Consider the following 14089-nt stretch of genomic DNA (forward strand, 5'->3'; position numbering starts at 1 on the left):
CCTCTCTCTCTGCCCCTCCCTCTCTCCCCAAATAAATAAACATTAAAAACATAAACTATACTTACAGAAATAGGATTTAAAAAAAAAATCTAGCAAAATGTGTACAGAATCTACATGAGGAGAGTTACAAACACCCATGAAAGAAACGGAAGATCTAACAGCTTGGGAGAGACATACCATGTTCAAGGATCGGAAGACTTAACATGGCAAAGATGGTGATTCCTCCTAAACTGGTCCAGTTTCAATGCAGTTCTTACCAAAAGCCCAGTGAGATTTTTTTGTAGTCATGAAGAGGCTGATTCTAAACTTTATAGGAAAAGGGAGCGACCTTGGAATAACCGAAACAATGATGAATAAGAAGGATAGCACCAGCAGGGTCAGGGCTGAGCACACCGCTCCAGGGAGGAAGGCAGGGCTGTGCTGGTGGGGGGCGGGCACACAGAGCTGTGGAACACAGCTGAAGACTCAGAAGCCAATCCACATAATTGTGTCCAGTTAATTTACAGCAAAGGAGCAAAAACAATTCAGGGAAGGAAAGAGTCTTTTCAATAAATGCCGGAGAAACTGGACTATCATAGGCCAACCTGACCCTAAGCTTCACGCTTGACAAAAATGAACTCAAAATGGATCATGGACTTCAATGAAAACACAAACTATAAGACTCAGAGAAAAAAGAAACAGGAGAAATCTTTGAGATCCACACAAAGATTTTTTAGACTCTTTTAGACACTGAAAACATCATTCATAAAAGGAAAGTTCAGTAAATTGGACCTCATGACATTAAAAACTTTGCTCTGAGAAAGAATAAGTTAAAAGGCTAAGACGACTAATTCCAGACTACGAGGAACTGCTTGCAAATCACACATCTGACAAGGGACTTTTATCTAGAATATATTTTAAAGAGTTAAAACTTAACATTAAAACAATCCATCCAATTAGAAACCAAGCAAAAGACAGGGCAGACATTTCACTGAGGAAGACGCGCGGCTGGAGAGCTCCGGACAAGGCCAGCCGTCCGGCCACTGGGGAAATGCAGCTGCCAGCCTGGCGACACGCCAGCACACACCTGTCGGAGAGGTTGCCCGAATTAGCGTCCTGCTGCTGCCGTGACAAAGTACTACTAGCAACTCAGCGGCTTGAGAAAACACAGCTATTATCTGATGGTCCTGGAGGGCAGGAGCCTGAGACGGGACTAGAGTCTGTGTCCACAGGGCTGATTGCTTCGGAGGGCCTGGGGGAGAACCCCTCTCCTCGCCTTTCCCACCTTCTAGAGGTGCCCACTTTGCGTGGCTCACAGCCAGCAGTGGCTGGTTTCAAAATGAAAACTTGTGTTCACACAAAAAGCCTCCACGTGAACGCTCAGAGCAGCTCTATTTAATAGATCAAACTGGAGGGGCACCTGGGGGGCTCAGTCGGTTGAGCGTCCGACTTCGGCTCAGGTCATGATCTCAGGGTTCGTGAGTTCGAGCCCCACGTCGGGCTCTGTGCTGACAGCTCAGAGCCTGGAGCCTGCTTCGGATGCTGTGTCTCCCTCTCTCTCTGCCCCTCCCCTGCTCGTGCTCTGTCTCTATCTCTCAAAAATAAATAAAGATTAAAAAAAAAAAATTTAATAGACCAAACTGGGAACCAGAACGTCTTGGGCCCCGTGCGCGGCCCATTTCCGTCCAGGGCCTCGCACCAGCAACGGCGAGGAGTCAGCTCCTGACTCACACGGCTGGCATGAACTCGAGCTGAGAACGGCGGTCTCAGGGAAGTACCATGTGATCCAGGAGCACAGCCTTCGGCACTCCCGTGATGGTGGTGGCCGAGAACTGACGGGGGTTCCCAGGGGTCCAGGAGCCTGTGGCCACCCCATGATGAACAGAGCAGATGCACAGAGCGTCATGTGATGAAACCACAGCTTTGCACACGCTTGGGGATGCATAGCGCTGGGAATCCGAGTTCCGTGGGCTGTCCCAGTCAGTCCCCTGGCTTGCCCTTGTCCTGCAGCCACTGGGGGAGGGGCTGAGTGAACGGGGCCCAGGACACGCCACAGACTCCTTTGACCCTCAAACAACACAGTTTGAATTGTGCAGATCCATTTATATGTAAATTTTTTCGATAAATACAGCACAGAATTGTAAATGTTATTTTTTCTTCCTTCTGGTTTTCCTAATAACGCTTTCTCTTCTCTGGCTTCCTTTATTGTGAGAATACAGCATGTAATAACGGACCACACAAAACACAGGTTCACTGACCGTTACGCTACTGGTAAGGGTCCAGTCAACTGTGGACCATCAGTAGTCAGTTAAGAGGGTCCCAGGTTATACAGCATCACCACCTGTGCTGTTGGAGGGCTAACCATATAATTATCTCAACGTCAGAAGTCAAGAGTTAACCCCAGGGGTGCGTGGGTGGCTCAGTTGGCTAAGTGTCTGACTCTTGGCCATGATTTCACAGTTTGTGGGATCAAGCCCCGAGTCCGGCTCTGCGCGGACAGCTCGGAATCTGCTTGGGATTCTCCCTCCCTCTCCAAATAAACATTAAAAACAATTTTTTTTATGGGCGCCTGGGTGGCCCAGTCGGTTAAGCATCCGACTTCAGCTCAGGTCATGATCTCAAAGCTCTCATGGGTTGAAGCCCCGCGTCGGGCTCTGCGCTGACAGGGAGGAAGGGAGGTGGACCAGGAGGTCAGCTGGCGACCACCCTACAGGCCAGGCTGTGCTGGCTTGGGACCGGGTAAGACAGGATCCAGGAGGGAAGCAACAGCCATAGGGGGCAATCCCTCCAGCACCACTGGGCAAATACTCGTGCAGAAACCCCCAGCCCCCAAGGTCACATCTCCCCCCACTCCTTGCCGCTCCCACAGGAGTTTCTGGGGCTGCTGTAGCCGGCAGGCTCAGGGGCTTAAGAACACAAGTTGTCCTTAGTTTGGAGGTCAGAAGTCTGAAAGCAGGAGGGGCAGCATCCCCACCCCCCACCATCCAGAGGCCACCCGCCCCACCCCTGAAGCACATCACCCCCACACCCACTTCTGTGGCCATGTCTCCTTCTACTACCTGGCCCCTCCTGCCCAAGGGGCTGCCTGTGAGGACACGGGGCCCCTGGATAGTCCAGGACCACCTCATCCCAGGGCTACCACCTGGCTGTAGTCCCTGTTAGCACAGTCAGGGGACATAGCCCCGGTTCTGGGTGGGGGGCTTTGTGCTGCTGGCCACCTCCCCCCACCCTGGCAGCCCCCGCTCTGAGTGGCCCCTCACCTGTCCTGGGTGGGCGGGAACTGCAGCCCAGCCCCCACCTCTGCCCGGGACCTAAATCCCAGAGCCGGTCTGCACCCCAGGCCCCTGGCTCTGGCCCCTGTGCCCCAAGCACATTCCTGCCCTGGCCCCCCAGCCCCCGACACACACTATCTGGGCTTTCCCTCTGCCAGGGTAGCTGGCTCTGCTCCATCCAGGTCAGCTGGGGTCACAACGGTGCCCCCTCCCCACTGCCTGGTGCAGTGGTGGGGCCATGCTGGTCAGTTCTGCCTGCCAGATCCCCCGCCCCAGCACTCCCTGGCTTCCAAGGTTACAAGAGCGCCCAGAAACCGGAACCTGGGTAAAATCTCCCTTTCAACGCCAGCAACAAATGCAGACAGTTTGATGGGTGTGAGTTTCACTTTGGGACGATGAGAAAGATCTGAGGACAGACAGTGGTGACAGAGGTGCGTACTCGAACACGGTTAACCGGTGAGCTTTAGGTTTGGGGCTTTGACCACATTTTAAAAGCTGTGGCCTCTTGACAGCTGTGGACATGGCTGCCAGGTCACCTCCCACCTGGAGGTGGGGGAGGAGGTGGGGAGGGGGCCGAGGGAACCAGGCCCAGCAGTGGGGGTCCCTGAAGGACAGGGTGCTGGTGGCGGCTGTCAGACTCTCTGGTGTCACAAGGGTACAGTTGAGGAAGGTGGGGTCAAGGGTCCAAGGAAGATGGTCCGGGGCGTGGTCCAGCTCCCAAGGGGGCAGGAGTCTGGAGGGTCCAGGGTGGGTGGGAGGTCCGGCTCTTGGAGGCAAGGGGGCAGCAGATGGTGTGTCCCCCAGTGCTGAGCCCTCTTTATGGGACCCCCAGAGGGGCCACAGGCACTGACAGGGTTCTCTTGCGGAAACTGAGGAGCAAGGGGCCCTCTCCACACCTCCGTGGTACCCTCTGGCCTGGGGTGAGGTTGGGGAGACCCTTAGGTGCACCCACCTCTGCAGGGGCCACAACACCCCCACAGGGGTCAGTAGGGAGCTTTGGAGGACTGCCATCCTGCACCTGGGCCCTGACCTGCACCTTCCCGGCAGGTGAGTGGACCTCACCACCCCTTGTCCCGGCCCTGGGGTGCACTGGGGGCTCTTCTGGCCTGCAGAATCCATCCTCAGTCGCGTTCACCCCAGATCTTTGTGCTTTATTTGGATCACGAGCCCAGGTAACCCAGGGTTCTGGTGACAGGGCTGCGTACTCAACTGTAAACAGAGTGCACACTGTCCTGTGACTATCAGGGACAATGATAATCCCTGCCGAGTCCCAGGATGCACTTTGTGACCTCTAGTGTGCCCGGTGCTCCAGAAACACGGCCTGCCTCCCCTTAACTGAGGGGGTTGACACACCTGACCCATCCAGAGACCAGGACAGGGACGCACCTGGCCTGCGGGGCAGTCCTGACCCTGCCAGGTGTCCCTGAGGATGCTGGCGCTCCAGAAGGCAGGGGCGGGCCCTGCCCCCTTCCCCACTGGAAGTAGAGACAGGGTGGGCAACACGCCCCCCTGCCCACTCCCTCCCTCACCACGTGGGCCCAGAGTGTCGGTTTAAATGGGGAGAGGTCACCTGTCTGGGTGAGGGAAAACTTTGTGGCCAAGAACCGTTCTCTCCTTCCAAGTCCCTGCCTCCTCCTCCCTCAGTGCCTCTGCTAGCATCTTGAGCCCCGGTCTAAGGTCTCCTGTCCCCAGGCCCCCCTGTGGCTGCTATCAACCCCTCTGAGGACAGCACACCCTGGATGGCTCTGCACTTCCCCACTACGGCCCACCGGGGGCCACACCCCAGGCCACAGGATGGTCTTGACCTGGCCAGCTTCCTTACTACTCTGCCCAATGGGTGGGCTCCCCCTGGCCTCTGGCCCCACCATCTCTACACCTACACTGGAACCCCTCCTTAGGGAGGAGCCCCAGGAGAGCAGCTGGCCCGGACCCAGATTAGGAAGTGGTCAGCCACATCTCAGGGGCCCCTCTTGGAACGTCTGGGCTGTGGGGGTTCCGTCGGCAAATGACGCCCCACCTGCAGAGTGCCCGGCCACTGCCAGGCCAGTGCCACGTGTACAGCAGAGGCCGGTGGACCCCGCAGGGCATGGGGCAGGAGCGGGGACTAGCTCCAGCCTCAGGGGTGTCACCTCTGCAGGCCTCCCACACTGTGTGGACCGAAAAGAGCCCATCCAGCTTTGGTAAACAAGCCTGGGAAGCAGGAGGCCAGGCCTGAGCTCCTTCTCCAGGATGGAGGTCTCAGGTCTGCCTGGCAGGACACCAGTTACCCAGGACGGCCACGTCAGGCTGCCAGGCTTGCTGTCCACAGCAGGGGTGTGCCCCCATCCCACTGTGTGACCCCCTCCCCTCGACACGAACAAGACTTGAGTCCCGGGAGCCCAGACTCTCCCGGCATGGGCTGCAGTGTCTGCGCACCTGGTCCTGTCCCCTGACCCCGTCCAGGAGGTGCCACACTCTGGCAGACCTGCGTGGGCAGGCCGACCGTAAAGAACCCCACCAGGTAAGAACACTGCCAGGCTGGTGCGGCTGGGCGCTTGGGGAGCAGAGCCTGAAGTGACAGAGGTTAACTCCCCACACCTCCACCCCCCGAAGCTGTGACAGTGTCAACACAGGACCGTGGCGTCCCCACCATGTCCACATGAGCGCCAACCTGCTGTCCAGGGGACTCACAGGCAGCAGCTGGGCCTGCCCATGGGGCAGACGTTTCTGGGCACACATGTTCTTGTGCAAGAGCTACGGCCCCATGGACGCATTTCCACACAGATCGCGGGCCCTGTTCCCCCTCCCACACACCTTGGGGCAAATGTGAAAGATGGGACCACTCCTCCCTGGCGGGTTATCTCTGGCCCTGGGCATCTGTGCGTAATGCCCCCTCCATTGGTTCAAAAATCGCAAACCAGGAAACAGCGCCAGCCCTGCCCACTGAGTGCGGTCCCCCCCGTGACAGAGTGCACAGGAACATGGGTGTGAGGGTCCACTGGCCACAGTTTGGGATCTCTGCTCACCCTGGGTTTCCAGAACCTGCCACAGACAGATGGGGGCCCTGCAGCTACAATCCTTTTCTCTTGATCCAAAACTCATCAGATTTCCGAAAACCACAGGTCAGAGACCAGCCTGGCTCACAAGACACTGAGGCGTTCTCCACTTTGGTGTTTGCAGTGGACATGAGCCAAGGACCTTGTGGCTGGAGTCCCAGAAACCTCCACACACACACAGACAACGTCTCAAATGACACACAGGGACCCTGAAGTGCTTAAATACAGATTTATTGCAAACAGACACTGGAGAAGGGGGACTTCGCAGGCAGGCACCCCGCGGTTCCTCAGACCTCCGCTGACGGAGCTCAGTAGCCAGTCTGCAGCTGCCGTGTCTAAAGAGAGAAAACACGCAGGCTGCACAGGCTCCAGGGCCCAGGCCAGCAGCGAGGGGCAGAGGACGCCCAACGGAAGGGCAAGGGTGGCCCAGCAGCAGCCACGTGGATGGGTGCCTTGGCCCCACCGGCCGCTCCCAGACGCGGGTGGGACATGGTCACGGCAGGCAGGGTGGGCAGAAACGCAACACTGAAAACAAAGTCGGGCAAAGGAAGACACGTGACCACAGAGTCCACGGCCCCCCCCATCTCCCAAGTAGCACACCCTCACCAACAGTTTTCACACGCGCACGTCAACACACAGGCGTGCAAATCCGGGGGGCCTGAAGAGGGGTCTCAGCAGCCTGGCAATGCCCTCAATGGCACCAGAGCCACCTGATGCCTGGTCGATCAGGAGACTCAGGGGTTCCCCACCCACTTCTGGCCACCCTGAGCCAGAAACCTGTCCCCACACGACTGTGACATGCCAGCTCCCAGCTACTCAGGTGAAAGGAGGGGTCTCCTGAAGGACCACCCCCAGAAGGAGTCCTTCTCCCCAGCCCCGAGGGCAGAGCCCATGAGGGTGGCCCACGGCGACGGCCACGGGGCTGGCAGAGCAGAGGTGGCAGTGGCCCTGGGCTCAGTGGAAGAGGAGGGGCCGCCGCATCGTGGTCTCTGTGATCTCCCGAGGGCACCCAGTCGGCTCTCTTACAAAGACCGGGTCCACAGGAGGACATCAGAGGACAGTTCCTGCTGCGCCTGTGGCCCACGTCCCCAAGCGGCGACCAAGACCCCACTCTGCTCCTCGATGGGTCTGAGCAGGCAGCGGACACACACAAAGACCAAGCGAGACCACACGTGCGTGCCCAGAGTCAGGTCAAGGCTCGGACCCCGTGCCCCCTGCACCTGGGGGTGCTGGCCCAGCACCTCCCCCCCCCCCCGCCCCCCCACGGGGAAAGCAAGCAGAGCGCGCAGAGCAGCGAGAGGAGAGTGGGGGGGGGGGCCAGCGGCCCGCTCACCCCACGCTGCTCCGGAACAGTCTGGAGATGCGGGGCTGGGAGCCACGGGTTCACCCTTGAGAGAAAGGCTGGCAGGGGCCAACCAGACGGCGAGCCCCTGCGGGAGGGCGCCAGGGCACTAAAACTGCACGGCCCCCGGGGAGATGTTGAACATGGCTGGGTCAAACCGCTGGCCTCGGAAGGGAGAGCCTTCTGCGTCCCACCCCTTCTTCAGCATCTCATGGACTTTCTACAAACAGAAAACAGACACAGAGGTTAGCCGCACAGCCCAGAGCAGTGCTCACTCGGCCTCCTCCACGGGAGGACCTGCTTGGGAGACCACAGGCCCCCACGTGCACGCCCACACACAGGGCAGGGGGAGAAACCCTGGTGTCCAATGAGGCTGAGGGACTGTCCTGACTGGGACCACTCTTCCCCATCGCTAAACCCAGCGGAGCAGGGGCGAGCACATTAGACTCGCACCAGGGACCTGGACACCAGCCCCAGCCGACACAGAGTGGGTACGACGGGCCCCCCACCCACTGCTTTAGCTCCAACTCCCTCCTGCCACCCCCTTTCAAGCCCTCTCCTCAGTCACACTCTCTCCACGCTGGACATGACTTGCATGGGCCCTGCGTCTCCGGGGTGGGCCCTGAGCCCACTCCCCACACCAGCCCTGCCCTGGGCCCTCACGGGGAGCCACCAGTCAGCCCTGCTGCATTTCTGGCCCCACACATCACCCTTCTCCCAGGGACCAGCTTTCCTCCAGAGGCCACCAGTTGAGCTGTCCACAGCTGTGCGCGGCTTCAGGACCTCTGAGCCTCCCCTGCTCCCGGCACAGCCCGCCTGCGGCCCTCGCACTCTCCTCGTGGCCCAAACCCACCCCCCACACCATGCTTCCCCCATGGCCGCATGCAGGGATGGCCCTTGTTTGCACATACTCCTCCCCGAATCCCCACCAAGCCCGGGCGCGTCCCAGACAGCAGAGCCTGTGCCACTCATTCACTAGCGTCTCACCCAGGAGAGGGGCACGTGTGGCCCCTGGCTCCCTCGTGCCTGCTGAAGGTACCCAGAAAGCATTGCTCGTGCCCCGGGGCCAGCATGCTGTCCAGCACACAAGTCCGTCTGGACTCCCCTCCGACTCTAGGCACAGAGCTCATCCCACGAGCCGGCGGCATCTTCAAAGCTCTTCAGACACTTCCCCGTCGGCTGCCTGGCCTTGGGCCTGTCAGCAAGGGTCTCCTGCTCCCCCTTGGGCCTGAGCACCCGGCCCCCTCCCGGGCAGCGACCCTAGACCCTCCCTCGGGGCCCACGTCCACACAGCTTTCGTCCGCCAGCCACAGGCGACCGTCACGTGACTAAACTAGCCCGGCTGCTAAACTCACACAAAGACAAGTCCCCTGCCCGCAAACTCCATGGTCACAGCCTAAGACTCGGCCCAAGAGGTACCAAGAGCCTCCCCTCCTGCCCTGTGAGCCCTGGTGATCAGGGAGGCCGGCTGAGAGGAGATTTGGAGACTGGGGGCAGGAGCCCACTCGGGATGCAGCAGTCAGCGCTTCGAGTGACCCTTGCAGGAAAGCCGGCTGCACGGGGAGGAGGGAATAAAGACAGGGCAGGCAGAAGGGACACACCAGCAGTGGACCCCCGACATCGGCAGGACCACAGTGAACGCCCCAGGACACAGAGGACACCTCCGAATCTCAACACCACTGGGGGGCTCCTGTGTGTGACGCACGTGGAAAAAGAAAACAAACCCTAGGATGTGGGTGGCTGTGGTGCCCAGCAACACCCCCTCACCCGTCCAGTCCCCGTCACACTGGGGTCCTGGTTCCCAACAAGGGGAGCAAACAGTAACCTGAGAAAGGTGACCCTTTCTTCCGCTCTTGGGAATGAATGAATGCACCCACCCCACCCTCTTCTCTGCCCCCAGCGTGGGCCTCTGTGGACAAGGGGCCCCTCCCGTTGGCCCCCCGGACATCTCAGGCCTCTGACATTTGTTCCAAAGGGACTTGGAAGGAGGCCTCGCGGGGCCCCTGGTCAGACTCCCATGAGCCCTGTGGGAGGGAGAGAGCTAGGGTCACACGTGGAGTTACTGCATCTGTGTGGACCTGCCCGTCGCGGCCCCACCACCTGGGCTCTGTCCAGGTGTGGAACACGCGCCCCATGCCAGACAGAGACCAGGCGACCGGGCTAGAGCGGCCTGCGAGGACCCAGCAGACAGCCGGCTATGCCACGGCAGGGACAGCCCCGCCACGCCACCAGCCCCCACCGGATCTTCCCTGCCCAGCACAGCCCCTCCCCCACATGCCCCCTTACCAGCTCATGGCTCTGCGGCTTGCCCTGCAGCTTCTGGTGGTAGTCAAAGGTGAGCCTATCCAGCACCGCGTGCTCCTCCTCGTCCACCGTGGCCATGGAACGCTCCTTATTGATCTTGTCGATGTCGATGTGCTCCTCACCCTCCAGGACTGCACTCCACCAGTACTCACCCACCTTGTTCAGGCTCACCTGGGGCACATGGGGCAGGGGGGACAGGGGGGTGCAGAGCTCAGTGCATGTGTGTGTGGGGCACCGGTCAGGGGGCACATGGCGGGGGGGGGGGGGAACGGGGCTCAGTGTGTATGGGGCACCGGTCAGGGGACACGTGGGGGGGCCGGGCTCAGTGGGGGGGGGGGGGGGCACCGGTCAGGGGGCACATTGGGGGGACGGGGCTCAGTGTGTGTGGGGGCACCGGAAGGGGACATGTGGGGGGGCCGGGCTCAGTGGGGGGGGGGGGCATCGGTCAGGGGGCACATGGGGGGGGGGGTGCTCAGTGTGTGTGTGTGGGGCACCGGTCAGGGGACACACTGTGGGGGGGACGGGGCTCAGTGTGTGTGGGGGCACCAGTCAGGGGGCACATGGCGGGGAGCAGGGGGCTCAGTGTGGGGGACGGGGCACCAGTCAGGGGCCCGGGGGATCAGGCCTTGCCTCACCCCCCACATCCTCTCTGAAGCCCAGGACCCCACCCAGCCCCTCTCACAGCCTCCCTGCACCACCAGAGATACACTGGACCCCAAACAGGAGCCTCTATCCACATCCTTCGGCCCGGCCCTGCCGGCTCACCCGGCACACGCCAGTGTCGGGACTGCATACGGGGAGGGCCCAGACTGCACGCCTCCTGGTGACTGGTGGCCAAGAACTGACAAGTGGGCGGCCCACTCTCCCTCACACTGTCCATTTACCATCCAATGGCCTGAAACCCGTCATGACCCAAAGGGCCAGGAGGGAGAGCAGATGTGACCAGCCAGCAGCCAGAGCAGGTCCACGTCGGGGCAGCATCCTGGGAAGAGGGTTACTGGCTGGAGAGCGATCATGACACCACAAACCCAGACCTGGTCCCCACCAGTGACATTTGCGAGGTCCCTGAGAAGGATTCGGGCTGTGGGCACTGATACAGGGCGGGCCACAAGTGAGAGGATCACAGCACGGTGACAGCGTGGCACCAACGTCAGCACAACAGAAATAAGCCTCCCCTCTTCCGCACCGACTGTCCCAGGGGGCGTGGGGCTCTGAGCGCCCCCGCCTGCCAGCCCAGCAGAGGAAGGACTTCTCCCCGCCAATGCCGTGGTCTGTGTGTGGGGTGGATTTTGTTTCCAGATGCTCCGTTCAGCTGGCTTCTTACGGACTCTGCTCCTCACTTTGGGCCTGGGGACCTGACCCGGCCAAGGCCCCAACACTGAGAATCTTCACTGAGGTGCAAATCTGTGTTCCTTCCAAAGCAACGAAAACCTCCCAAGTGGAAGCGTATTCCATCTTCATCGTTCCTGGAGAAATGCCCAAGGTGCTGATCCATCTCGGGAAACAGAGGCCCTCTAGGCTCATTCTGTGTTCCCTCCGCTGTCACCCTGGCTGGGGTCTCTGCAGACACCCTGGAGGCCACTGCTCCAGGGGCCAGCTGTGCCCTGCCCCAGGCTCCGCCGCTGGCCCTTCTCACCCGAACCACACGCAGGGTGTCTGGGCAGGTGTGCACGCATGACCAGGCCCCGTGCAGCCTGGGGATAGGACGGGCTGATGCTGCACACAAAGAACCCAGTGGGCTGCACTGCCCGCGCATCTTGGGTCCACGCAGCAAGCACTCCCGGGCCCTTTGCAAACCCAACAAAAACCAAGACAATCCCAACACCACCTTTAAAAAAATTATTTTTGAGGTGAAGCTCACAGGAGGCGCCTGGGTGGCCGTTGGTTGAGCGTCCAACTCTTGATTTCAGCTCAGGCCATGATCCCAGGATCACCGGGTGGAGCCCCACGCTGGGCTCTGCACTGGTAGTGTGCCGCCTGCTTGGGATTCTCTCTCTCCCTCTCGCTGTCCCTCCCCCACTCATTCTCTCTCTCTCTCTCTCTCAAAATAAATAAACTTCAAAAAACTAAAGTCAACGAGTCTGTGTCAGTGCATACACAGTGTTGTACAGCCTCCACCTGTATCCGGTTCCGCAACGGGGTCACCACCTCAAAAGGAGCCCTGTGCCCGCAAGCAGCCCCTCCTCCCGGCCCTGAAACACGTCATGTGTCCTTCAGTGCCCCGCCTCTTGTACTCAGCATGGTGTCCTCGAGGTACATCCACGTTGCAGTGGCCAAAACAAGACGGGGCTGAGGAGACGCCCTTGGGACAGAGCTCGAGGCCCTGGGTCTAAAGGAGCCTGATGGCTCAACGTGGGGTTTTGATTTTTCACTGTAACATTGTTACTTTCCTAAAAATCAGGTTTGTGGAGACGCGGTCTGGGAGTACGTCCTGAGCCCCGACAAACACACAGCCACACAGCCAGCAGCTCCGGGTCACGAGTCCTTGACGACCGAGGGTACAGGCACCTGTTCTCAAGTTTCTCTGCCATCGTGGTTTTTTGAACATTTTACTTGCAATAATTCCAAACACATCCGTGCGCTTTTCCCCGGACCTCCCAGCAACATGCTTTATCATCACGAGTCTGCACACGAACCCTCTCTGTTTAAGGACATGCGTAACACACAGCAAACTCCAGGATTTTTTTCTGAACCACCTTGACCCTTGACCCCTGATATTTCCATGAGGGCCTCCTTCCTCTACTAGAACCGCAGCTCACCTTCCCTCCAGCACGGGATGTGCACTGGGGTCCTGTCCCCACTCAACTGGAACATTCCACGGCCTCTCCTAAAGACCATTCTTCATTCAGGGTTTGTCTGGTGTTTCCTCCTGATTAAACTCAGAGAAGTGTCCCCAACAGGACACAGCAAAGGTGACGCTGTGCCCTCCTAGCATGTCCCCCATTTAGGCACAGACGTCATGCAGCCACATGCTCTGTGCATTCCTCCTTGACCCCATCTTCCCCACACTGGTGGCAGGGGCCTCCTCCTCCACGACAGCTTCCTCCTGGACGCCCAGTGTTTCAAAGGCCCCCACTCACTCCCGTCCCCAACTATGCTGGTGTTCAGTCTCCTGGCTTGACAGGCCGGCAAGCTCACTGCCACCTGGTAACATGCCCCCCCTTACCGGGCCTCCCTCCAGGATCCTGTACAGACTGGGTCCCAGACCCAGAACCAGCTTCCTGAAATGTCCTCACAGAAACTTCAAGCTCCACATGAACGAGCTCATAACACCCACAACCTGTGCGGGTGAGTCACCACCTCTGCCTCCCCCACCCCCCTCCATGGCAGAGCCGTGTCCAAGCAGGCGGCCAAGTGCCTGCTGAGGTACCCTCTGGACAGTGCAGGCTGGGGAGGCATCCATGAAAGCTGTGGACAGGGGCTCCGCAGAGGTGCGTCAAGCCCAGGACAGATGACAGGAAGTTGCCCTCTGCAGGCGCTTCTGTGAGGGGATGGGGATCCGCATCCAGAACCTTCCAGAACCTGCCGGAGGCGCACCATGAGGGACGGGATCCACATCTAGAACCTGCTAGAGGCGGTGCCATGATGGGCAATCTCCTGGTGTTCCATGTTGTCCAAAAGTTTTTTAAGCTTACAAATCAAAGCACCACGTGGACCAAACAGGACAGGGCCACAGTGTGTGGTGCAGGTGTGGGGGAGGTGGGAGGACCCACGTGATGAAAGCACAGGGCAGCCAGGTGGTGCTGAGCGGGGTCTCTGCGGGATAGAGGGACGGTATCTGGGTCCCCTGGGAGCACGGCCCACCGGTCCTGTCAGCACATCCCTACTGCCCTGGCCCCCCGCCCCCACTCCCTGCTGGGGCTCAGGGACACCTGTGGTGGTGCCAAGGCGCTGACTGTCCCAAGAAACTCCCAGGACCCTGGGAGATGAGAGTGCTGAAAGCCAAGGGCCTGCATTTCATTCTGGCGACTGGTTTTCAGGCTTCGGGCATACGCCAAAATGCTAACGTTATTTAACCTGCATTTGGGAGGAAGAAGGATACGCTCTCTGTGACACTGGTGGCCACCAGCTAGGAAACAGCAACGGGAAGGGCCTTCCTGAGAAACCCACATCCCCACCAGCAGAGGGAGAGAGAGAGAGAAAGGAGTGCAGGGGGA

The 14089-nt window shown here is 59.6% G+C and overlaps 1 protein-coding gene across 4 annotated transcripts in view; it reads right to left on the minus strand.

Moving 5' to 3' along the window:
* Positions 1-6501: 6501 nt before the first annotated feature.
* The window catches only part of NUDCD3 (NudC domain containing 3), a 62985-nt gene continuing 55397 nt past the window's right edge, over positions 6502-14089 (minus strand). Inside the window, exons 5-7 of one of the 4 annotated variants that reach the window (XR_007147288.1) lie at positions 9915-10103; positions 7620-7848; positions 6502-6621 (exon numbers count right to left, since the gene is read on the minus strand). Coding sequence is in view for 2 of the 4 variants with exons in the window: in XM_047834946.1 (XP_047690902.1) it covers positions 7738-7848; positions 9915-10103 (300 nt within the window). In the remaining 2 variants the exon portion in view is untranslated. Of the gene's footprint in view, positions 7849-9914; positions 10104-14089 lie in introns of those variants that run through there. The other 3 variants (XM_047834979.1, XM_047834946.1, XR_007147286.1) reach the window with 3 other exon arrangements.

This window comes from Prionailurus viverrinus, chromosome A2 (assembly GCF_022837055.1).
Source record: "Prionailurus viverrinus isolate Anna chromosome A2, UM_Priviv_1.0, whole genome shotgun sequence".
NCBI classification, from domain to species: Eukaryota; Metazoa; Chordata; class Mammalia; order Carnivora; family Felidae; genus Prionailurus; species Prionailurus viverrinus.